Source organism: Daktulosphaira vitifoliae, unplaced genomic scaffold, assembly GCF_025091365.1.
Source record: "Daktulosphaira vitifoliae isolate Bord-2020 unplaced genomic scaffold, ASM2509136v1 Scaffold_1, whole genome shotgun sequence".
NCBI lineage: Eukaryota > Metazoa > Arthropoda > Insecta > Hemiptera > Phylloxeridae > Daktulosphaira > Daktulosphaira vitifoliae.
In genome coordinates, this window is record NW_026099572.1 from 87,770,418 (window position 1) to 87,796,780 (window position 26,363).

The 26,363-nt window shown below is 24.2% G+C and overlaps 1 protein-coding gene and 1 long non-coding RNA gene across 3 annotated transcripts in view; one reads left to right on the plus strand and one right to left on the minus strand.

Annotated features, from left to right (window-relative positions):
• The window catches only part of LOC126896315 (limbic system-associated membrane protein-like), a 96,274-nt gene that overhangs the window by 22,387 nt on the left and 47,524 nt on the right, over positions 1-26,363 (minus strand). For both annotated transcript variants that reach the window (XM_050668990.1, XM_050668989.1), the window contains 3 exons: positions 20,630-20,746; positions 5,278-5,483; positions 1,952-2,113 (listed from right to left, as the gene is read on the minus strand). In XM_050668990.1, coding sequence (XP_050524947.1) covers positions 1,952-2,113; positions 5,278-5,483; positions 20,630-20,732 — 471 coding nt within the window. In that variant the 5' untranslated portion in view covers positions 20,733-20,746. The remainder of the gene's footprint in view (positions 1-1,951; positions 2,114-5,277; positions 5,484-20,629; positions 20,747-26,363) is intronic.
• On the plus strand, positions 9,373-15,140 carry LOC126896341 (uncharacterized). Its single transcript, XR_007701827.1, has 3 exons — positions 9,373-9,827; positions 14,701-14,950; positions 15,044-15,140. It is a non-coding gene; the product is annotated as an uncharacterized LOC126896341 (long non-coding RNA).

Below are 26,363 nucleotides of genomic sequence, written 5' to 3' on the forward strand. Positions count from 1 at the left end.
TGAAACCTTAGATATTTCCCTTTCATTTGATATAATTTTTTTTGAAAATCTAACACTTATTCTGCTCACTGGGAGGATTTAAAATAGTAACTTTTTTACAAAAAATAACTTTTTCAACTTAATTTTTGAAAATGTTCCGGAAATACTGCGTCCTTTAAACATATATAAAATTAAAGCTTATTTTATGTACTACAAAATGAAAAAAAAAAATTTGTCCCGACGATCTATCTTCTATACGCAAATGGCTACCATATTGAAAAATATACTATTTTTATATGATAATTATGGGTTTTGTATTTTATTTTAATAGAAGTTGATGTTGCTTTTGCATATCCATCAATTTTTTAAAATTAAACACTATCTACAGATTTGCATCGAAGCGTTTCTTATGATAGTGATTTTAATCACTGTCAGATTAAATCTATACTGGACCTTACTATGCAATGTCTCCACTATGCCGCGACCCCACTGTGCTACCGTTTTTTTTTATATAATTTCAAAGAATTTTTTATTGGCTTTGACTTGATGTTGGTAAAATAGATGGATTTTTGAAACATAATCAAAATTTTTTATATTATTTGAAACAGCCCATTAACTTGGTTAATAATATGATTTTCAAAAAAATTATACCATATAGTTTTAATTAAATACGTTTTGAAATCTTTTGGCGTATCATTAAATATAATCTGTCCAATAAGTGCAGAGTAATCATGTTTAGTGATTACTCATTAAAACTCATCAACTACACCCAAAGAAAAACCTCAATCAGTATTGAAAGAGAAATTTTATCAAGGGTTTATGATAATGTTTTATTAATACGAACAAAATAACTATTCTTATAAATAATTATTGTTCAATCATACTCATCAAATTCAAATCCTGGAAGGTATGTTAACAATAAAAAATTAAAATTCAATATACGTTTGTATCCATGGTCTCAGAAAAAGGGCTTAAATTAATTTTTTTTCGTTAAACAGGCCTAAGGCACTTTTTTATTAAGACGATATTAGATTTAAATCAATTAAATTAAATGTTATTCATAAATATACAATTACGATATACTCTTGTATAATATATAGCAATATATTATTCATCCAATTACAGACGTGAATGGGAATTACACTTCCAATGAATCGAACACTGACTTAATGTTTAATGATAAAAATAATAATTAAAATGTATACATATACATAAATATTTATTAATTTAAACAAAGTCATATAGTTCACGCGTTTAAACGTCTTAGATCATCAGAATTGTCAAATAATTGGCTTGCTTCTAGGTTTTTATGGTTTTCCAACGTTAGTATATGCCTACCTACGAGCCGAGTAACTTCATCTGTTACACCCAAAGAAAAACCTCAATCAATTTTGATAGAGAAATTTTATCAAGGGTTTATGATAATGTTTTATTAATACGAACAAAATAACTATTTTTATGAATAATTATTGTTCAAGACAAGAAAAAAAATTATCATATTGATAAATATATCATAGATTCAATAGTAATGATATATTTATCAAATTGAACAATGAATTTATTATATAGATCGAGGTTTTTCTGTGGGTGTACGTATCGACCCTTAAAAATATAAATACATTAAAAAGCATTAATAAAAATACTACGCAGGTTCACGTTGATACTTGTTTTGATATTCAATTCTAGAAATTCAATTATACAGTTAAAAAGTATTAAGCTGTTTCGGTTAAAAAATTATTTATTATGTAGATTAATTCTAGTTGGCGATTCTCATAGAATTATAACTAACCAAGGCTTTTATAAGAAAACCAAGTAAGAAAAACTCTCTTTTAGTTGTTTATTTTTGTACAAGTTGTGACTAAAATATAAATTATTCCATAAGTTTTGGCACATGGATAGCCATGTTACTATATTGCATATGTAAAGAAGTTTTAAAATATTTTAATATAAACAAGTATATATTATTAGGTACCTGACATTCATAAGTTCCATTGTCAATTTTTTCAACCGGAGATATACGTAAATCCCAGTCATCACTTTTTTCCGAATGAAACACCCGAAAACGATCATCTTTGATATATGTAAGTAAACCTGAACTCAAAATATGCCAGTCTCTTCTACGCACCCATGAAACCTGTAAAATTATAATTTATTTTCAAAATTTGTTTTTTACACATGGTACATTTATATGAGTATTTTAAGATAATTATAATTAATCATGTGAACTTTTAAATTTAATTGGATTATTTAAAAGTGTTTACATTGACACCAAATAACTAAATGACACAACTTGGCTGAATTATTAAGGTTATTTATCTACATCTTGAATAGTTTTCAGATTAATTTAATTAAATACTGTTAATGTTTTTGCATATTATTAACAGTTAATGATAGCATTAAAAATTAACGACACCAAATTTTAACATAAACAAAAACCTCTTCAGTTTTAAAAGTTAATTACACAAGGTAAATAATACACTCTCGTTTTTAATATATTACACTTTTAAAAGATGAGTCTAATAATTATAAAAATCAATTTTTATCTATTAATTGGTATTAATAAAATTTTCGCTATTAATGAAATTCTAAATTGTTTGGAAAATTGAAAAGGATAATAAATTAAATATTTTAGGTAAAAATTTTGTTTCAATAAATGTGCAACTTTTAGAATGTGCAAAAATAATTTTAAAAATATATATTAATTTTTCTTAAAATTAACGATTTTATGTAAAAATCCTATTTTCCTGTGTTATTTAAAAGGTTAGACTTTAGCGGAAATAACAAGCTAATTTGTTGATAACAAATGTAGATGACATTTTTATTTATACATACAAATTAAATGGAAGTATAATTTGATAACAAATGGTCAGTATAATGTAAGAAAAACAAACTAATAACAACTATTCTCACTCAGCTGTCGTACAAATACTAAAATATTAGCTTTATATCCTCAGGCAAATAAAAAAGAAAAATTAGTTGTTAGTATTTCCTTGATTTAGCAGCTTCTTGAGTTTATTATATTTTAAAAGTGTAACTTAAGAAATATAGTATTAAACCACAAATGGATTTCAAATGATTAACCACTTTCACTGCAGTAAATTTATTTCAGAGCAGTTTCATTCTTATAAAGTACATCTACTGAAATCAATAAATTTCAATTTTCAGTTATAATATATCTTCACAAATTTCTAAATTACTTTTTTATTTATCTATCTAATTAAGCTTATCCATGTTTATTTTCTGAATTGAACCCTGTTTATAACAATTAACTAATTAGATAAAAAATAATGTTAATTAAAATTTGGTAACAACTTTGAAATAGTACTAAATATATTGTATATTTTGTGGTGTAACATACTGCATTTGTCATTCTGAGAATTTACAACGAATAATACATTTAGGATTCATAAAAAACTTTTTAAAGAAAACATTTTGAATTTTTACTCAAAACTTTTTAGATGTTTCAGTAGTAATGTCCGTTATATTTTTAGTTGGTACAAATCATATTTTTGATAAAGTACTCGAATATATATAATAAATTTAGGTTATGAAAAAATTCATTTAAAAAAAAATTGTATAATATTTGCTATTACTATAATATAGTTTTCAAGTCTCTCTGTAATTTAAGTTTTATCATTTATGTGACATTGCGAGTACAGATAATGTTTTCAGTATTATTTTTCTTGCATGTCCTACTAATGTCATGAACTACAAATAATGGATAACTTGACGACAACTTAAATGTTTTTCTGGTCATTAACGTTATACATAATGTTGTATCATTGCAATATATTTAATGGTTTGGGTGTGAGTACAATTACTAATGATTAAAACTTTAGAAATGTATCAAACTGTATTTTAACGATTTCTTGTCTAATGTATACGGCTAATTATTATAAATAATGTTAAAATGCTCTTTAATCATGTAGCATGAAATTCTATTCAATATATTTAGTATTGAAAATAAAAATACAAAGATAACTCAACATTTTACAGTTTTATTATGAACACAATTTAAAAATAGAATAACAAAGTATATAATAATCAATAATTAATTGAAAAAAAATTAAAATTTGATTTTCTTTAGTTGTTTCACGAAAAAAATATATCGAGTTCATAAGAATATACAATTGTAATCGAATAAAAAATAACTAAATAATAAGTTATTATTAATATTAACTGTATAGTAAATATTTCGATTAAGATATATGGGATAAATATTATCAGAATGTGATAGGTAATGAGTAATTACTTAAATTACATTAACTGATTGTATGAGAATACATCTAACGCTTTTGGTGTTATAATTGTATTAATCTGTGTCCGCAAATTCCATTCGGAATTAGTTATTAATATTGTATTAGTTACTTGCGTTAATTGAATATAAACAACCTTATTAAGTTTGATTTATTATTTTAATTTTGAAACATTACTATCAAGTGTAAAAAAGAAACGACATAGTTATAAATCAATTTTAAAATATATAAAATTCCACTAAAAGTTCCAAGCATCATTTCTCTTACTTCTCTGGGAAATAATAATTTTTTATTCAATGTTCTCTGATGCATGAAAGTCTCAATTATAAAATCTATTCAGCTTGAATAAAAAACTTGTGTCACTAACTATATTCAACATAGTACAGTCTGTTGAAAATTGTAATAAGGTAGACTTTAATCTAATCAAAATATTAATAACAACTCAAAGTTCACACAAAGTAAAACGGATTATTTGATGAAATCACAAGGCTTCAAACTTTGCAGTATTCAATGCGTCGTTCGACTAAACTAAAGCGGTTGATAATATTATTTTGAAGTTAAAAGGAAATTTAAGGAGGAAATCGTAGATATTTTGTGGTTTCGAAAAAGTTCCTGTAACATTTCTTTTAGAAAATTTGATTGTAACATTATGAACACGAATATTATTGAAGCCATATGGGCATAAAACTTTTAGTTTAAAACAAAGTGTAGCAAGATATATATGAAATTGTAGTGATATCTACAAAGGAGAAAAGGTTAAGCACTACTATTTTTATAAACAAAAAAAATTAGAACACGTTAAAGCGTCTAGAATTGCAAAGTAACTTTATTCAAATGTCTTTTCCAATTTTGTCCGCTTCGAAAAATATACATAAAGATGGGATCAATGTGATAAGGCTGAAGTAAAAAGAAAGTGTCGGTGGAAATCTAATTTTTTTACGTGCCACCCCGAATCACGTACTGAGGTATACTGATGTGTTGCGTTGTGTTTATATTTGTATACATTAATCTTTAGCCATAAATAAGATAATGATTGTCTTACCATTCTTTCAGATAAATTGGCTATATCACAATGGAGTAAAGCAGTGCTTCCCAGTTGAACCGTTATATTGGATGTGCCTACGTGGATAATAGGTTCGGGTGCCTGTGTGACCGGCGCCATTGTGGAGGTAGTTGTAGAACGCGGTTTCATTGGAGGCCGGACGTCTATGATATTTGGATCGGATACATGAAGATGGAGTTCGTGCTCTGTGAAAATGAAATGTATTTAATGAAGACGTTTTATAGTTCCGGATTTGTCATTAGCTAATACTGAAAAAATAAAAATAATATTGTATCCGGAAACGTTTACTTAATCAATTGTAAAATCTATTTTACTGTATAGTGATAATAATGAAGATTGTTGATAAAATTGTCATCTATGACGTAAAATTAAAATCGATAGACATTATGAGAGTTGTTAGAAAGTTATCCGTTTTATTTTTAAAGGGAACATATTAGATTTATAGTAAATTTACTTCCATTAAATTTGATATTAATGAAATCATTTTATACCTATAAAATATATATTAATAATTAATATTTTGATTGTGATCATATTAAAACTATAACATATGTTTCATTTACCCATAAATGAAAAATAAAATTAACAAGCCTGTGATATGAAAATAATTTGCCCGTGTACGAGTGCGACGTCATAAATAAACAATTTATTTAAACTTATTATGATGTAATTTAAAAATATATTGATTATATTATTAAGATGCTCAAATTAAGTGTTGGTGAATCTTGACGCTGTAATGCTGTATTATTAATAATATTAATAGTTATTTATTTCCATTTAGAACTAAAAATTTACACTTAAAAATACTTTTCTGTTTTATTTATAATAAAAATTTATTATTTGTTGCTAACAATATTTAAAATTAATGTTTTATGTACTTGTTGTAATAATTAAAAAAACTAAATATTACTACTTTAATTTATTTGTACATTCCATTTGTTATATTCTATTATGCATGCAGACTCATATTTTATATTTCAGCTTACTGAGAATCGATAAATCAGAACACAATAATATCACATTACTTGTTACAAATGTTTTGTGTAATACCATTTCTAAGTTAAAAAATATGAATAGTGTTAAAATGGAAAAGTACTATGTCTACCAACTACACACAGCTTTATTTTTTTTGTGAACTATATAAATATTATAGCTTTTACAAATGTTTGAAACTTCTGCCATTCTTGTCAAAGTGTTTAAGGAAGTTTCCTCTTATTCGTAATCTGTTGTTCCTTTAGTATATATTACAACATAAATATATTATATACTGTATTATATTAAAATGTACCATACTATAATATATTATTTAGAATACAAGTGTTCAGTAAGTAAGGAAACAGGTTAATTGTTACAAACAATGAGAACAATAGAAACCCGATTCTTTACTTAGTAAACACTCTATATATTAATTTATTTAATAATCAATAGTTTCACTTTAAATTGATCTGCAATATAGTTCTCAAAAATCGTGTGCTTATTAGCCATTATAAATTATAATTTTTAAGTAAGTTTATTGCAGTTTTCAATGTCAATCTAGTAAGTATATTAAAAAAAAAGGAACTGCTCGTTCAAAAAAAAAAAAGTGTTCAAGCTACCAATGGCTCAGGATAAAATACAATTTGAATTCGGAGCATTTTTTAGTGATATTAATCACTGTCAGATACCATTTATACTTTATTTTTATAATTTCATTTTATAATTTCATTTTAGCTTCGATGTAAAGCTGAGAAGATATTAATTTTACCATGATGTGTATTTTTTTTTTGTGTGTTTGTTGCCACTTTTTCTTAGCTCTCACTGGACCGATTTTGATGAACAATATGTCAAAAGATTACAAATTGTATCTAATTGAAGCCATTATCCTTAAAAATTAAAAAAAATTTCCTCGTTCCCCGTAAATGAGGGAAATTTTCAAAAAAATTACAATTTTTGAAATCAGTAAATTTCATTTTTTTTTTCACTTTTTTTCTTAAAATTACCATAACTTTTTAAAAATTAACAAATCAACTGAATTTTTTTAAATTGAAATTCTAGATATTTCCCTTTCATTTGATATAATTTTTTTGAAAATCTGACTCTAAACCTGCCCTCAAGGGAATTCAAAAAAACAATTTTGGCACACAAGTTAAGCTTTTTCAATTTAATTGTTGAAAATTTTACGGAAATATCGACACTTTTATTTAATCTTAAATTAAAGCTTATATTATTTTCTAGAATAAAGTTCATAAGACATAAGAAGTTAAACTTATTTAAATTTTTTTGCTTTCAAAAGTAACATTAAAATTTTAATTAGCTTAGATTACCAATTATATTAATCGGTACAGTTGTCGAATCGGTAACACTTGTGTCTTACAAGTCAGGTTAGAATACGCCTGTGGCAATTAATACTTTGCATTTTTTTTAAGTTAGAAAAAATGTTCAAATAATTTGATTTTTATCTCATTTAGATTCATTAACTTCAATAAATATCAAGGATCCCATCACTGTAGTCTCCCCTCATGAGAAGAAATTTCTTATTCATGTAAATATTATTTTACTATGTGTTTTTTTTTCTGGCTGCGATTTATTATTCCAACCCTCAATTAATCAATTTTTTTCAACAATACGTTGATTTCAAAATGATTTGAATTGAAAAATGATTTCAATTCGTATTTAGTTGAAGTTATTACTATCAAAAATTAAAAAAAAAATCCTTAATCAAGTACCTTAAACAACTTTATCCTTACAAACAATTAAAATGATTCATATCTAATATTTTTAAAGTATTTATTGTCGAATTAGATTTGATACGATAAAAGTATTCAGCTTCAAAAATAATTAAATTTACTTTGTAGTTTATTAATTTTTTAACTCTATTTGTGTGTGTTACTACCAATCTATAACATTCCAATTTTTTTTTTGTAACATATTCTGATATAAATCATAAATCTAAAAAAAAAAAGATTTTTAGTATCACCTGAATTTAACAATGGATTTTTACAATTATAATATGTTCAATTGAAAAGATCTTTTTATGCAAGTTAAAAATTATACTAAAATAAATTCAGTTTTTTTTTTTTATAAACTTTCCCTTGATAGGACAAAAATAAGTAGGTTAAAAATGATTATTTTTAACATATTAAAAATCAAAATTAATAATAATTTGAAAACAATTAAATATAAAAATTATATGTCATATTTTTGAATCTAAGAATTACTAATCTGGATATAATTAAGGAAATAGAAGTTGATTTTGTGATTATCCACCAATTTCTTAGAATTAAACACTATCTACAGATTTGCATCGAAGTGTTTTTATGATAGTGATTTGAAACTGTCAGATTAAATCTATACTAGACTCAACTATGCCACGTCTCCACTGTGCTGGGTTTTTTTCATTATTTTACTTGAAGAATTACTAAATAATATCTGATTTATTAATAGTAGTTTTTATTGTCCGTTGTTTTACGGTAGGCAGACGTTTATAGTTTATAAATGGTAAGTATTTAAGATAGATAAAAAAAACAATGTTACTCCAAACATTTTTTCTAGTAAGATGTAAGATTTCTTTAAAAATCTAAATCAAATAAGAACCTATACTAATAGACACTTTATTTTATGACAATTCCTAATAATCTAATGGCCGAGTTCAAATAACTGACAATAAAATATATACACAACATTACATTTTTTTTTTCAAATTAAGTACTAAATGTTTTCATATTGAAAGTTATTTTATAATTGATGCGTGTAAAATGAATTTACTTTGTTTTTCTTAATATTTCTGTTGACAAATATAAAAATTAATATATTGAAATGTAAACAGTATAACAATAATTTCAGATACCGGAAAATGTTCATAAATATTTCAAGAAATGATTGTTTAGTAATATAAAACTATATATGCGAAGTAAACAAGTTTTACAAATATTTATTGAAAGATTGTCATTCAATTGACAAATGCATGCTATTAAAAAGTATATTTGGTCAATATTTTCATATTAACTAAATAATAATTATAGTAAAAAAAAATCATAATCTTGATCTTGATAATCATTGAATTGTATTTTTTGATTATGATTATTAATTTATTATTACAAAAATTATTACTTCAATTTTCTTTGATACATTTTTGACAATAGTTTTGTAACGTCACAAATTCAAAGCTGGACCGTTTATACTTTTTTGTTATGTCTACTTATTTAATTTATCGCGCGAAAGAACTTTTTTCTGACACAGCGGTGTCAACAACTTATTATTTTGCCGCTCTTCGCTAAATAAGGCGACAAAAGAGAATAAATATAATTAAAATCGAATTGTTTATCGGTATTGATCCCTCCCAAAAAGACTGGCCGTTATCGATTTGAAATTGCCGTTAGATCGGTATTGGCTCTTCTCCATCCTGCTTCTGTCACTGACTGTGCTAGAGTGCACATGTTTGTTGTCTTATTGTCACTTTTTTCAATGATGGAGTAGAGCCGCCAACGGCGAACAGTCAGGTCTTCTCGGCGAAGCATCCAGACCATCGAATGGATCTCTTCGTAGGCCAAGTATCACTGTCTGTTTTATAATTATATTTATGTTATGAGCTGTATTTTATTAATTATTTTATTTTATTATAAATTAACTTTTTTTTGTTTATGTGTATAGAGCACGTGTTTCTCTTTTCTTCTAGCCAACGCAAAGGAGCGAGTGTCCAGACTGCTCCTGGTGTTTTTCATTAATTTCCGATTATCATTAACGGATGTGTTCCAATACCGTCCTTGATGTTTGTGATATTATTTGTTTTTGTTTAAATAATTTATTTTATTTTTGTTGTCTTTATTTCTGGACATGGTTATTGATACATTCGTATTTTTGTCCATGTTTAACTTAATTNGCGAACAGTCAGGTCTTCTCGGCGAAGCATCCAGACCATCGAATGGATCTCTTCGTAGGCCAAGTATCACTGTCTGTTTTATAATTATATTTATGTTATGAGCTGTATTTTATTAATTATTTTATTTTATTATAAATTAACTTTTTTTTGTTTATGTGTATAGAGCACGTGTTTCTCTTTTCTTCTAGCCAACGCAAAGGAGCGAGTGTCCAGACCGCTCCTGGTGTTTTTCATTAATTTCCGATTATCATTAACGGATGTGTTCCAATACCGTCGTTGATGTTTGTGATATTATTTGTTTTTGTTTAAATAATTTATTTTATTTTTGTTGCCTATATTCTGGACATGGTTTTTGATACATTCGTATTTTTGTCCATGTTTAACTTAATTTTCCTTTTTAACAATTAAATTAAATTTCCTTATTAATTTTAACTGTAATATTTATTTTATTGCGCCAGTAACTTAAGTACTCTCGTGTATTTTATCCCTGTTTCTTAATCTAGACACGGGCTACGATATGTTTTACATATCAACCACATACAACTTCAATTATCATAGCTGTGGTTTATAAACCATGAGGTATTGTAATCATTTATACATATAACGGCATATTAACTTAAAATTAAATTCCACCTATGGTCCGGTAATCATATCTGATAGGCATGACACCTCACCTAGGTAGTGGCAATTCCTTGCTGCCATAGCTAGTCGTTATGCAAGTGCCAAACCACGTTGTTGTTGCAGGCCGATAAAAAGCCCACTTGCAGTTTGACAATTAAAACAAGTTTATTATTAAAATTATTGAAACATAAATTTGTTGTGTTTATCATTTTTACCATTAATTGTAAACTCATATGAAAAAGCAGAATCCACAGATATTTTATTTTTATATTTATTATTTACTAAATAAAAATAAATGACACAAACGTAGCCTTGAGTATTATTACAAATACAGTAGTAATTACTAGTTTCGGTTACATACCATCTTTAAGTTACTCTATAAATAATAAAAAATAAGTCACACGAACAACATTAAAAAATGATACATGATGAAATTATACACAAAATTTCACAAGTAAAATATTATGGGTTATGTAAATTTTATAACATAGAGTATTGTTGAATAAAATTTAAATTTTTTTAATGATGTAAAAATAAAATTATTGGAAAAGTTTGTTTTACTATTGTTATCATTATTTCTTGAAAAATATTGTAAAGTATTGTTTTTGATATCAGTTTGAACATTTATAATACATTGTATTAATAATCATGTCTAATATATTATTACATTTATTTGTTTTAATTTCTTTATAAATTTGTATTCCTCAAACACACTATTTATTACATATTTATTATTACATAATATATCTAAGCCTTTATTTATTTCATAATTAATTGTTATGCAAAGTTTGATTTGGGATTTGTTTTATTTAACTGAATTGTGCTTTTTGCATCTTGTTTTAATTTTTCTGTTTGTTCTTCTTACATAAAATTTATTACAACTAAATTTTAACTTGTAAACCCAAAATTAAGGGACAGATTTATACGCATTTAAAAATTTTATTAAGTTACTGGGAACACACGATTGTCAAGTAAAAATATCGACACGACTAACATCGCAATAATATAACCGATACTGATTTGTATGGTGGAGACGTGTGGGTCATTTATAATTGATAAGCAACAACAGATTATGTTTAAAAAGAAACGAAAATAACCGACTCAATTAATGATAATCTTCACATAATATCGCGGCACTTTCTCTGGCGTCGGCGACGCGGTGTCCGTCATGGCCATCGGACGTCAAAAATTACAGCATTGATGGCGACAGTGCGCTGGTGTAGTATCGGCTGGTCGTGTCCCGTCATGCCAAACCCTGCGACGTCGTCACTTCGATGACGTGAAGAAGACTCAACGTATGTTCGCGACGGGTCGTCATCGGCTGTGCGCCACTTGTTTGACTTTGTACCAAGTGTGACACTTTGGCTGTGCCAATTTTTATTAATTGACTTTAGAAGTTAGTAGTTAATGCTATCGAAATTATAGTATTGGTGAAAACTATGTATGTATACGCTGAGTGAGCAGAACATATTATAGCTGAAGTAGACGGCACAATATATATATGTATATACTAAATGGTATATAAGTGGAAATATAGAGTAGGAAAAAAATTTTACTACGAATGACTAGCATAATTAAAATAAATCTTACATGAGAATAAGATCTTAAGAATTGGTATTCGAAGAATCGAGAATCAACAGGACCCCTATCGTCTTCGCAAGAATTTATTACTGGTAAATTTGTAAAAAATGTATTATTTTAAGAGCATTACATAATGTATAAATCATATTCAACTGTATATGAGTTCACAAAGTAGCCTATAGTACAATTGTTGTTATAGTTTTAGAGAACAGTATTAGTTTTGAAAAAAAAATCATAAAAGAAATAGAAGATATGAACAAAAAAGAAATGAAAAGAAAAAAAAACAAGAAATCAACTTTATTCTAAAAGAAATCCAGTTATAATAGATATTCCTCATAAATACAAAAAACAAAACAATGATATAAAAACATATAATAGCCATTCAGTTATAATTAATTTACTATTTGGCTTTATACAAGCATATTTTGCTACTATTAATGATTATAGATATAATTTGTATGTGTATTTTATTAATTATATTTAAAAATGTATAAATATATTAACTGATGTAGATTTCTTGTAGACGAATTTATACTATACATCTCAATGATAACTATGTTTTGTAATATTACTATTTGTTATATTAAATATTTCATATAGACATCATAATAGATCATATCATTTTTATAGGTATCTTTTAATTAGCTGTCGATTTAATTTTTAATAACGACATTTTAACATAAAGCTGTTATTTGCAAATATTTGATTCTTTATTTACAAAAATTGAATGTGAAACCATATTCATTTAAAGCTATAGTTATATTTAATTAAAAATTGAATTGTTAATATCTTAATTGTTTTTTTAAATCACCTATCTAAACCACCGTTAAGAAGTTTTGCCTCTCTCGTGTGTAAAACATTAAACGCATGCATTTTATAATTAAAATAATATTTAATGTTATTATTATCATTATTTAATATTTTTTTTAATATATAACTTTAATACAAAATACCATAATATTTTGTATCATTAGAAGATTTATTATTTTGTGCTATGTTGCTTTTAGGTTATGTTTGTTTTATTATACTTAAAATACATTTAATAATTAGCAAATATCAAAAAATTATTTAGTATCTCAAACTTTAGGGCGTTTTATATATCGTAAAAATATAGTATCAATTCTAATAGGCAATTATTTAAAGACCAAAAACTAATAAAATTGTACTCTAGTTAATCGAATAATGAAAAAAGATGGTTATTCAATTACTTTTTTGCTAACACATATTCTTTCTTTCTTCTAATAGCAATAGAAATAAAAGTTTAATGGAGCCTTACGAGTTTGTTTAAAATTGAGCGTAAAGTAATTATTTTATCATGATTATAAATAACACATTGGAGTGTAGTGCGGTGTTAATTGTAATTTTTAACTATTGATTACATCTACCAGTTAAATTTAGTCAACATTTTTACTATTTTAATTATTTCTAAACTCATAAAAACATCCAAAAATAATTATGCAAATGATTAAATCTAGTTTTTACAATTTATAAATATGAAAATTAATACAATACCAAAACCTACTAAAGGTGCATTACATTATCAGTTATATAAAAGCTGACTTTATTATTAAAGTATGGTTGTAATATGGACACTATTCTTTCTCTTAATGGCTTTATGCTGTAATTTTTTAACTGCTTAATAATGTGTCGTTGTTAAGTCATTATTAAGATAACAATCATCGAGTAAAAAAGTGTTTTCTTTGAAATGAATACATTTCTTTTGCGCGTCAATCTGTTTTTTTTTTTTAATAATAAAAACTTTTTAAATAATTTATTNGAAATGAATACATTTCTTTTGCGCGTCAATCTGTTTTTTTTTTTTAATAATAAAAACTTTTTAAATAATTTATTTTATTTTATTTTATGGAATCAATTTGTAATTATGAATTATCTAGATTTTTTTTTTTTTTTAACCAAAAAATCATAAATTAACCAAGTAATTTTAATTAAATGACCTATTATAGCATTATGTAGCTATATACATTTATATATGATACATATATTTTCCCTAAATAATGACAATATTCCAAGTATTTTGATATTATCTTTTCGACCCTTATTTATAACTAGTAAATTTTCATTATTTTTATTATTTTAATTTAGTTTAACATTTAAATATAAATTCTAAATTTAACATAATCAAAAAATATTTATCTTAAAACTGAAAAAATTTGCTTATCATTTTTAACATTAGTTTATAGAATGTAAACATGAACAAACATGTTTGTTCAGTAAACATATGAAACTATAAAAAGTTTGTATAAATGATTTAAAATCTTTACAAACTTACTTCTATTTTTTTTTTTTTTTTGAATTGATAATTTTATTTGAAATTTTTCCAGATTATTATTGTGATACATTTATAATTAGGGACCGCCGGAAACGAGGTCAGGAGGTGACTTATGGAATTTTTTATCAAACAAAAAGCTAACACGAAATATATAATATTAGCCACTGAATTTTAGTTTTTGTCAATGTAAAATAGATTCTACGGCAACTGTTACTAACAGAATTCAAGAAACCAGAAAAATTATTTCAGGAAAACCGTCTGATTTGTATGGTTCATGAATATATAAAAATAATTTTCGTATAGTAAGTTGGACAAATTTTTAAAAATCATCAAAAAAATGATATCAGCATTGATTGAGTGTTATTAAAAATTATGAGTGAAAAAAAATGTTACAGCACAGACTATATGAAAACAGATAGTTCACTTAGCCGAGAACAATGGAAAAAAAAATCAAGCTCTCTGATTGGGCAGAAGACAAAGCAGTAGAGACTGTTGTACAATACATATTATTGTGCAAATATTTTACAATAATATTGTATAATTCCTCTATCAGTTACAAAAATTATCAATGATATTAAATTAGTGACACTATTATATTTTAAATACTTGAACGATAATTAATTATAACTGTTCGCATACTTATTTGTTTAAATAACGTTTAGTCTTAATAAAAATGTTTTTTTTTTAAATATTGTCTGACATTATGAATATTGTGTTTAATTTGTATAAAAGTTGACATTTTGTGTAGTTTATTATTTCATAAATTTTTTTCAACGTTTAGTTAGTTTTACCTATAATATATGAAGCTGTAATTTTTGGTAAAACTGTTAATAGTATTATATTTTTTATAAAATTTGAATTATTTTAGATATAATAAATTATATATTTTTATTATTATTATTATTGTTAGCCATTTTTTGGCCAAATTGTAGCCATTTTCACCGTGAAGACAAAATAAAGTCCGAAATTTTTTTTTCCCAAAATTAAGTATATTACATTAGCTTTGATTTAATATATATATATAAGCGTCAGTATTTCCGGAACACTTTCAAAAGTTAAGTTGAAAAAGTTAATTTTTTGTAAAAAAGTTGTCATTTTGAATTCCCCACTGTGGGCTGGTAAAGGGTTAAATTTATAAATAGATATACCAAATGATAGGTAAAGACATCAAACATCTATATAAAATTTTCATTTTTGAAAAAGTTATGGTAGTGTTAAGAAAAAAATGTCAAAAATTACTGATTTTTAAAATTGTAATTATTTTGGAGATATCTCTCACTTATGAGGAATGAAGGAAAATTTTTCAATTTTTGAGGGTAACGTCTTCGACTAGATACGATTTGTGATATTATGACGTATCATTGAAAGAAATCGGTTCGGTGAGAGCTGAAAAAAACAAGGTAACAGACACACAAAAAATAAATAAATTAAAGAAACACACATCATAGTAAAATTAATACCTTCTCAGCTTTGCATCGAAGATAAAAAATACTGACCACTAAATATTGTAGGTACTGCATCATGACCAGCCGATTTTTTGTAGTCTTTATCAAAAACATTTTATCGTCAAAATGATCCGCGCAAACTACTAGATTATTTTTTTTTGGATAAAGTCTCGGCCAAATGATTAGTTTGACAATTATTCATCCATAGTTTCAAACGATCGTTTTCTTTAGGATAAGAAAAAAAGCTTTTACCTTTGAAGGAATATGTACTTGGACAAAACTTCACTGAGCATCGCATACTGGTGAGGTAGTGAGATATTTTGAAAGAAAGCACCAAATATAACACGAAATAAGATACATGTGATCATTGACAATATTAACAATAACAATTGTTACTGCTCAAGTCAAATTTAAGTAGTTAATAATTTACATTATAAAAACTGATAATTATTTAATTTTCATGACTAATTTAGCAATTTTGAGTCATAAATAAGGGATTTTGGGTTTAATACCTTAATTTAATGATGTATTAAAATAATTTATGTCAATAATTATGTTTATATACGGAATTTCATAATATTTATGCAACAGCAGATTTAATAATGAAATAAATTAAAAGAATTTTTGCGCTCATACATACGGTTGCACTGATTTCACTTCTCCAATCAAAAAACCGTTTTGTTATCGGGCCAAGTGAACTATCTGTTTTCATATAGTCTGTGGTTACAGGTTAACTATATATCGATAACCTGCGAATCCCATTCTATTTGAAAATATCGTCTGTTATAAGATCATCAATCTTTTGTATTGAATATAAAATACTAGTCTTATATTATTAAAATCATGTACAAATTTAGATATTAAGTGATATTGATTTATATGTGAACAAGTAAGAAATGTATAAAGTAGTGAATATTACAATATATTATATTAGTTAATTTTATTTAGTTGATTGATTATCAATAGAATTGAATAAACCTAATACGCTTTTAATGAATATCTGATTATTTATTAGTAATATCAAAAAAAAGTAAAATAAATATTAGTAAATATCAAATATCTTTTCAGCATAATAATTAGTTAAATTTCATTTTTATATTACAATAGAGTTTTCTCTAAATAAAAATCAATACCAAGGATAAAATAATAAAATGAAAGAAGCGTTCCTTAAATTTATCTATTAAAACAAATAAACCGTGAAAATACTTGCTGAACAAATACTTTTTTACTTTTTATAAAATTTCATCTCTCCTATACTTGCAACAAGATTCTTAAAATGCTTTTTTAATCTTTGAAAAGATATTTTCAATAATAAAATAAACTTATAATCGAATAACAGTACATTACTTTAATAGTTATTCTCAACATAACAATGTTATTAATTATAACTAAATAATACATTGTAGAAACATTCCATAGCAAATAGCTATTTAACTTATATACAAATAAGTCATTATTAGTTATAATACTTGTACTAAAATATATAAATCAAATAGGTTTTTTCTTTAGAATATATTAAAAAAACAGTTTTATAAATTATAAAATTTACTGCATAATAAATTATTTAAAATAAAAATCGAAATTGAAGAGATTTAGTATAAGAGAATAAAATCACTTAATGAAGATATCACTATTTTAATAAAATTCGTATTATATTTTTGAACCTTTGTAATCTACTTTAATCTTTTAATTACGTTTAATAAGTATATAATTGACAGAGAATATGGTAATATAATTCAAATGGTTGTTACCATTTAAAATAAAGTTTAATAATAAAGTTGACACCCTTATAAGGTATAAGGGATTAATTAAAATTAAATTAAATAATTAATAATTCGAAAAATTTATAAAATTTAAAAATACTAAAAAGAATTTTCTTGATAGAATTATTACTTAAAGAGAAATTGGGTGGTTAATATCAAAAGAATCACCTTGTATACAAAACTTCATAACTTTTTTAATTTCTCCGTAATATTTACAATACTTAATTATTCAATATAAATTTTATACTTAATATAATTTCTGTAATAATTATTTAATCACGTATAATATTTATAATTCATTAAATATGTAATCAGGATATAAATAAGGAAATGAAAGTTCACGTTGCTTCTGGAATAATTCCAAAATTCCTTCTAAAAATTAAACGCTATTTACAGATTTGAATTGAAACATTTTTTATAGTTTTAATCACTTTCAGATATCACCTATACTTGTCCCTATTGAGTCCACACTCCAATGTGTACAGTTTTTTATAACTCAACCATATTAAACGTCCGTTAAACCAATTTAATATTTGTACGTCTATAATATTTAAACAAAACTAAAATTGAATTTCGTTTAGGTAGTAAGTTCAGTTTGTAAAACTATTATATGTGTCTTTTTCCTATACTTTCTATACTACTAAAAACTAGTAGTTATTATAAAATAAGCTTTTATGTATTGATATACATGTATATCAATAAATAATAGTATAAAACATATTTTTATTAAGAATATATATTCAATTGTATTATACACTTCGTAAATACGAAATTTTAATTTAATAAAATGCAAAATTAAAAAAAAAGAATTAAAATAACGATTTAAAAAGTTTCAAAATTCAAGTAACTAGAGAGTTTGATATATATTTGAAATTTTATATACTTCAGTAAAAGTTAAAATAATATGTACTAATATTAGACGCATAACATGTTTAAAATAAATATTTAGATTATTGGCATTCTTAAATAACAGTAAAAATATTTTTACGCATTAATTTTTTGTTTATTTATATTATTGTAATATTATTTTATGAACTTTAAAGGTACGTAAAAGGCGATTTAATATTTAAAGCTCCATTAAAATTTGTAATATCCTAAAAAACCGTTATTGTTAATTTAAATATTATACTTTTATAAAAGAATAATACTTGAAGTAAATAAAATAATGTACATGATTTTATATTTTTAATAATAAAATAACAACAAAACTGCTGATAATCATGTAGGTATACTTAATTTATCCTTGTTATTCTTTGTAAAATTTACAAATTAAAGTTTTTGTAGCGTTTTTTGAAGTAGACTAACGATGGTTACATGCACTTAAAAAGCAAAACAAAGAGAAATTGTCTTAATTTTAAAATTTATTATGAAGTAATTCTATTAATTCTAATTGAAGTTAAATTACATAAAAGTTACATTTTAATTTATTGTTAACAATGTGCAAAGTTTAGAAAAAATATAAAAAGATATTCCATGAACATTGAATAAATATATTATTCTGTCTTAAAAATTATATAATATATTTTTTATAAAATAAAATTATACTAAATTTATTAAACTAACTAAAAAAAAAAATGAAATTATTTTTATGGGTAATAAATATACTCCAACGATTTGTCTTCATGAGATTGTGACAATTAACTTCATATAAAATTTTTTCGTGTACAATATTATCACACAAAAACACATTATTATGTTTATAATTTCAAAATAGACAATAAAATAGTATTATCTATTAACAAAATGTTTAAAAATATCTTACCATAAATCTTATAAAATTAAAACCAAAATGACTTCTTAATTTTATTATTGACATACAAAAACATTATTAAAAACACAAAAAGGTGAATAATTTCTGATATACGTAAGGCATAACCAATATTTTCAACAAATATTTTAAATATTAGTTTATCTACAAAAACCTTATAGTTTGCACAGTGTTGTAATTTAAATTTAAAATATCTCATTTCAATAATTTGACCCGTAACAATTAGCCATATATTCCCTTATATTAGACAACTATTCAGAATCAAATAAAAAGTTAGAGAATGTATAATATTTATAATTATAATGTATAATAAATATTAATTAAACTAAACTCGTGTATTATAAATTAAAACAATATAAAACATGTTTAAATTTTCTTATCATTGATTGAACACTAAATTTAACTAGAACTTAAATAATCAAAAGATCCAAAAAAATTTTTTTCAGTTACGTTATATTAATTTTTGCTCAAGCCTCTTCTCATGAGATAACTTACGGTAAAATAAAGTATTGTATTATATTTTTTTAATTTATCAAATTAACTTATTTAGATAATTTACATATGTATTGCTTAAATTATAGTTTCTACATTAGTGATCATGTTTTAATTACGTTTATATATTTTTCTTTAGGTTGTCATCAAAATGCATTGTTTCATAAAAATAATTCATATTTTTAAGAGACTTCTATTGAATATTTTATTGGGGTAACTGAGTTCAATATTTCAAATATAAAATAATTTATAAGATTGACGAATACAGTGTGTGTTTTTTAAACTTCATTTTATTTTATTATTGAATTATACCTATTTTGATAGTTTTACTTTTCACAAATGACAAAATAAATTAAGGTTATAAATATTTTAAGTGCTATGTAATGCCATATGAAAAACTTTATTTTTGAAAATTCAATTTACATTAATATATAAGATAACGAAAATCAAATGTTTTCTTGATAATTTACTAGAAATAAAACGTTGAAAAAGTTATTAAAATTTATTATTTACCTAAAAATTTTTTATGGTCAAAATCTTCATATTTTGATATGTCAGCTGTTTCATTAAACGACCAGTATGGACTTATTTCTTCTTTGTTGGATTCCAGAGTCATTATTGATTTGGCATCTGTTAACATAGTAATGTAATATTATATATTTGGATTGCTGTAGTGTTTCATCTCTCAATATGCATGCACGTGGAACATAATAGAATGACAGTGAATACCAATGTTGTACAAAATGTAAAGACCTTAAAACTGTATTCATGTAATGTAACCTCAAAATCATTGACTATAATATAGTATGTTATATCTTCGTAAACAATAAAATAGTTTTACACAACCCAAGATTTTATTGCTTTGTGTAAATAATAAAGACATCTTAAAATGATGAAACTTGGATAAAGTCAAAGTATCTTTTTCAGTTAGTAACTGACGAGTAAAATCAATATTTAATAAAATACAACTACTAATGTTTGTATTCGTTAATCTACTGCAATATAAATATCTAATTTCATTAAATTAATATTTAAACATATTACTTTTGGAATAACTAGAATCATTAATAATTTAGATGATCTTTAATTAATTTAATAATAATACAATTAAGGTATGACTTTTGTTTTATTATCATATTTACTTTTATTCAGTTATCAAAAAATAAGTTTTTTCGTTTCACAAAGTATTTAAAATGTACTTGTGCTTTATTATTAGAAAAGTCAATTTACTTTTAAAATCAAAATTGAGTCTATATAAATGGCCTGGTATACTTGGATTTCGATGTAGTAGATTGAAACTGCATATCTTGGAACACTACCAACAAGAGTAAATTTGATGAATGTGGGTATAACGAATAGGCGTGTTTACGAGGTATTCTCAAAAGGAATATGAATAAACATTTATTGCAGCACAAAATTGTTAAAAGCCCAACTTCAGTTTTGTATTTACAATCTTAAGAGGTACTTTATTTATACTTATTTATAAGCAAAATATAGTTTATTAGGAATAAGATTTGGCTACTTAAAGTCAATAAAATCGTTTTATAAATGAATAAAAACTGATATAGCGAAATGGCTTTTGAAATTGTATACTAAGTTAATATCTATTTTTTTTATATATATTTGAGGACGCTATTAAGACACTAATATTTAATATTTCTAAAATAGGTTATAGAACTGACCCCAAACTTACTAATTACACGAAAGGAAGATTCAAACTCAATAACAAAGATACAGGTTAGAATTTTTTCTCAGAGTATAGATTAATTGACTACTGTTATTAATGTCAAGATGTGAATTTATTAATACATAAAATGTATTGTTTCAATTTTAGGATGTTTTTGATTAGAATTCTTCATATGTATAAAGTACTTATTTTTCTAGTCGCTAAAACAAATACAAACTATAGCTATGAAAAAAATAACATTTTACAGTAACTTGTAATTTATCAAACATTTAGTACAATATAATTTGTCCAAAAAGAAAACATTATTTAATCTACTCAGTTTATTTGTTTTTACAACAATCCTTAGCACCTCATAATACTTTGTACATTTTCATAGGTGAAAACGAAACAAAATATTTGAAATTATTATTTCTCAGTAACTCGGCTTAACAATCCTTAAAATATGGAAGACAAACCATGATTCAAAATTATGTACACCTGAAATATATTATCAATGATTTCTTTGCAGTTGAATTTAATTAATTTCTTTGAAATTTATTGAACATATTTATCATATAAAACTCAACTTAATTCTTAGATATCTCCACGAAACTTCTAAGCTGTTGTTTCTTTTGACAAAGATTAATTTACCCATTAATTAAATACTATCGTATGTTTAATTCTTTACGTGAATTCGTTAGTGTAAAAACCTTTTACTGTTTTACAGATAAATATTTTTGATCTAATATAAATAACTATACGAATATAAATTGATTTTTTTCAATGGACTAGCACTTATATAGAGTCTATTCTGAAACCTATTTTTTTTTTGTTCACATGTTTTAAAATATAACTTTTTTTAAAGAACCAATATTCAAACTAATATTTGTAATAATAATAATAAAAAAAACTTATTTCTGTTTTAGATTAATAAATTCCTACAACATTATTTAAGTTGAAACTTTTTTATAAAAATAGTAACTAGTAGTACTTTAACTGATTAGATTTTAATCAATTAAATTATTTTTTTAATCATTAAAGAGAATATATTTTTTCACGGGTATGTTTAATAAGTAGTTCAAAATTTTTATCCTAGATGATTGTATATTTTAGGATTGGACAAAAAAAAAATTTTTAAAAAACGAGCTCTCTTTTAACTACAATTTTAATTAACGAATAACATATTTGGAATTAAAATTAATACAAATTAACAATTTTAATAATTTTATTATTATTGACATTAAATTTATTATGTCAATATTAACTTTAATGTTGGTATTATTAAGCTCAATCAAATGCAAAAACATAAAAAAATTTATTATTTAGTTGTTAGCTGATTCATCTTGTTTAAAGTGCATTTTTCTTTATGGTTTAAAATAATGACAAAAGAAGTTTTTTAACGCAACATTTTTTATATTTTTTCATTACAATATAATTGTAATACTCTTGCTTCAAACAAAATTTTTCTCTTGGATATACTAAAAAAGTAATTTAATTACTGAACAACTTGTTTTTAAGTTTCGAGTAGCTTACAATTAATGCCGTTTGTCGCTCCATTAAATACTTAATAACTACACAGGGTGATTAATTTAACATTGGCTATTAGTTTTATTCTAAATTAATAATATACAGAACTTATTTGTTTTTAATGAGTAGTATTTAATTCTCAATTTCTTAAAGGTTAAATATTTTTGAGTTCATCCCTTATTCTTTTTAAGTGTATCAATTATATATTTTTTTTCATTAAAATACATATTTTACTACCTTAAATGTCAGAAAATTATTTCACTAAGAAAATTATTAATCTATGAGAACTTTTGAACTAGTTTTTCAGAAGTTATGAAGATTTGTATACTTTAAAGGAGGAGAAGGGCAGCAGCAATGCATAATATAAAAAAAATTTAGAACCCGAAACTCGTCTCCAGTTTTTATATTAAAGTGTTAATAATTTCCAAAATACTAATTCAAAAGTTTTTATCATATAGTCATTTCCATATTTGGATAATTTTCTTAGTTAAATAAAAGTACATAACTAATAAAAATATATTTTATATACATGAACTTAAATACTTAAGCGGGCGAAAATTGCTCAAAAGTTGTAATTTATAAATATGTTAAAGAGTTAGATCATTATACTATTTATCAAATTAAAACAAAATGCATATTTATTTAAGTTGACATAAGAAACTTATTGCGAGATTTTAAATTTGGATGCGTTAGGTAGACGACTTTTATACTTTGGAAACATGACGAAAATCAATTTATAAGTTTCTTGAAAAATCTAAATAGTATACATACTAACATATATTTCACAATATAAATTAAGAAAAGCAAAAAATTTCCTTTCCTAGGTGAACTAGTCAAGAAACAGACAAATGGTAAATTCAGCACAGGAATATATAAATGAAAACATGCATACTGACATACATACTAATTCACATCATTGCACTGCATATAATGGCAACAAGAGCTGTAAGAATAGTTAATGAGTACCACGTAAAAGAAGAAAACTTATCTACGACAATCACTTTAAAACAATGATTACGCAATTAAAAATATAAACATGGAATTTAGAAAAACCTAATAAGAAAATTATAATAAGCACAACAAAGATAAAACAGGAAAAAGGACGAATTAACGGAAAACAATATGTGTCTATGAAATAGATCATGTGGCAAGTCATGTATTGGTTAAACATGAAGAGCAATTGCTATAAGAATCAAAAATAAAAGAATATGAAAAAGACGTAGACTACAAAAAAGTGGAAAAATTCGCAGTAGCCAAATACGTTAAAAACAACGGATACAAAATTCATCATGACAAGGTCAACAATTTGAATAAAAAAGCTCATTTTGGTAAACGAATGTAGAAAGATGCAATAAAAATTGAACAATATTGAGACAACTACAAAAGAGTAGGTGGATGTATAATTAGTATGGCTGAGTTACCTAACCACGAAAAAAGAACAAATAATAAAGAAAGCTTCACAATATATGACAATGCAATATTCAACATGTCTAAATATTGTCGGAGTAGTAATGAAAGAGTAAAATATCAAGAATAACAAAAACAAAAAAAAGCTGAACAGAAACAAAAACAACATCAATAAAAAGCTACAAAAACAAACAGAAAACAAGCTAGGCTGACAATAGAGTTACAACCTTGAACCTGTAACCAGTGGCGCAACCAGAAATAAGTTTGAGGGTTGTTATTCACTTTTTTTTTTGCCGGTCAAAATTTTTTATTCTACATCGCTACTTGAGGTAACTCCAAAATAAAAAAAAGGTTATCACCACTAATTAATGTTGACATAACTAATCGTTTCAAAGAATTACGACCCCTAACTACTTTCCTCAGTTGCGCCACTGCCTGTAACTATAGCAACGAAGAGTAATTCTGCAGCAAGTTCGAAACGTCAGCACAAAACTGAAGTCATTGAAATATCGATAAATATTCTAAATAAGTGCAAATACATAGTACATATATGTTATCAACTATATTTAGATTAAATTTTTGAAGTATATCAATTTAGTTTTATTATTTAATAATCACACAATAATATAGCAGCTGGTCGATTTTAATTAAATTTTTATTAATGTAATTTAGTTATCTAAACTAAAAATAAAGGTTTGAAAATTATTTTTTATGTTCATTTAAATAAATGTATCAAAGTTTGATTGTACAAATTGAATAATTTTTTGTTTAAATAATTGATAATTAATTATTCACATGCATTATTTCTATAAACAGTTTTTCAGTTTCTAAATAAATTATATTTCTAAGTAATTAATCTGATTTTCGGCATACTTTTTTTTCGATGATTACAATTAAATTTAAAAATATATTTATGTAGATATTTTATACACACATTTATACCCTCGAGTCATTCGTTAAATTATAGTGTAATCAATAATAACAAGATAAAAAACGGTAGCACAGTGGGGTCGCGGCATAGTAGAGACATTGCATAGTAGGGTCCAGTATAGATTTAATCTGACAGTGATTAAAATCACTATCATAAGAAACGCTTCGATGCAAATCTGTAGATAGTGTTTAATTTTAAAAAATTGATGGATAATTGCAAAAGCAACATCAACTTCTATTAAAATAAAATACAAAACCCATAATTATCATACAAAAATAGTATATTTTTCAATATGGTAGCCATTTGCGCATAGAAGATAGATCGTCGGAACAAATTTTTTTTTTTCATTTTGTAGTACATAAAATAAGCTTTAATTTTATATATGTTTAAAGGACGCAGTATTTCCGGAACATTTTCAAAAATTAAGTTGAAAAAGTTATTTTTTGTAAAAAAGTTACTATTTTAAATCCTCCCAGTGAGCAGAATAAGTGTTAGATTTTCAAAAAAAATTATATCAAATGAAAGGGAAATATCTAAGGTTTCAATACAAAAAAATATTATTTTTATTTGTTCATTTTTGAAAAAGTTATGGCAGTTTTAAGTACAAAAAACATCCTGATAAAATGTAATTTTTATCGCAAACATTATATTTTTTTTTAAATTTTCGACAGCCATTTGCACATAGAAGATAAGATGTCGGGACAAATTTTTTTTTT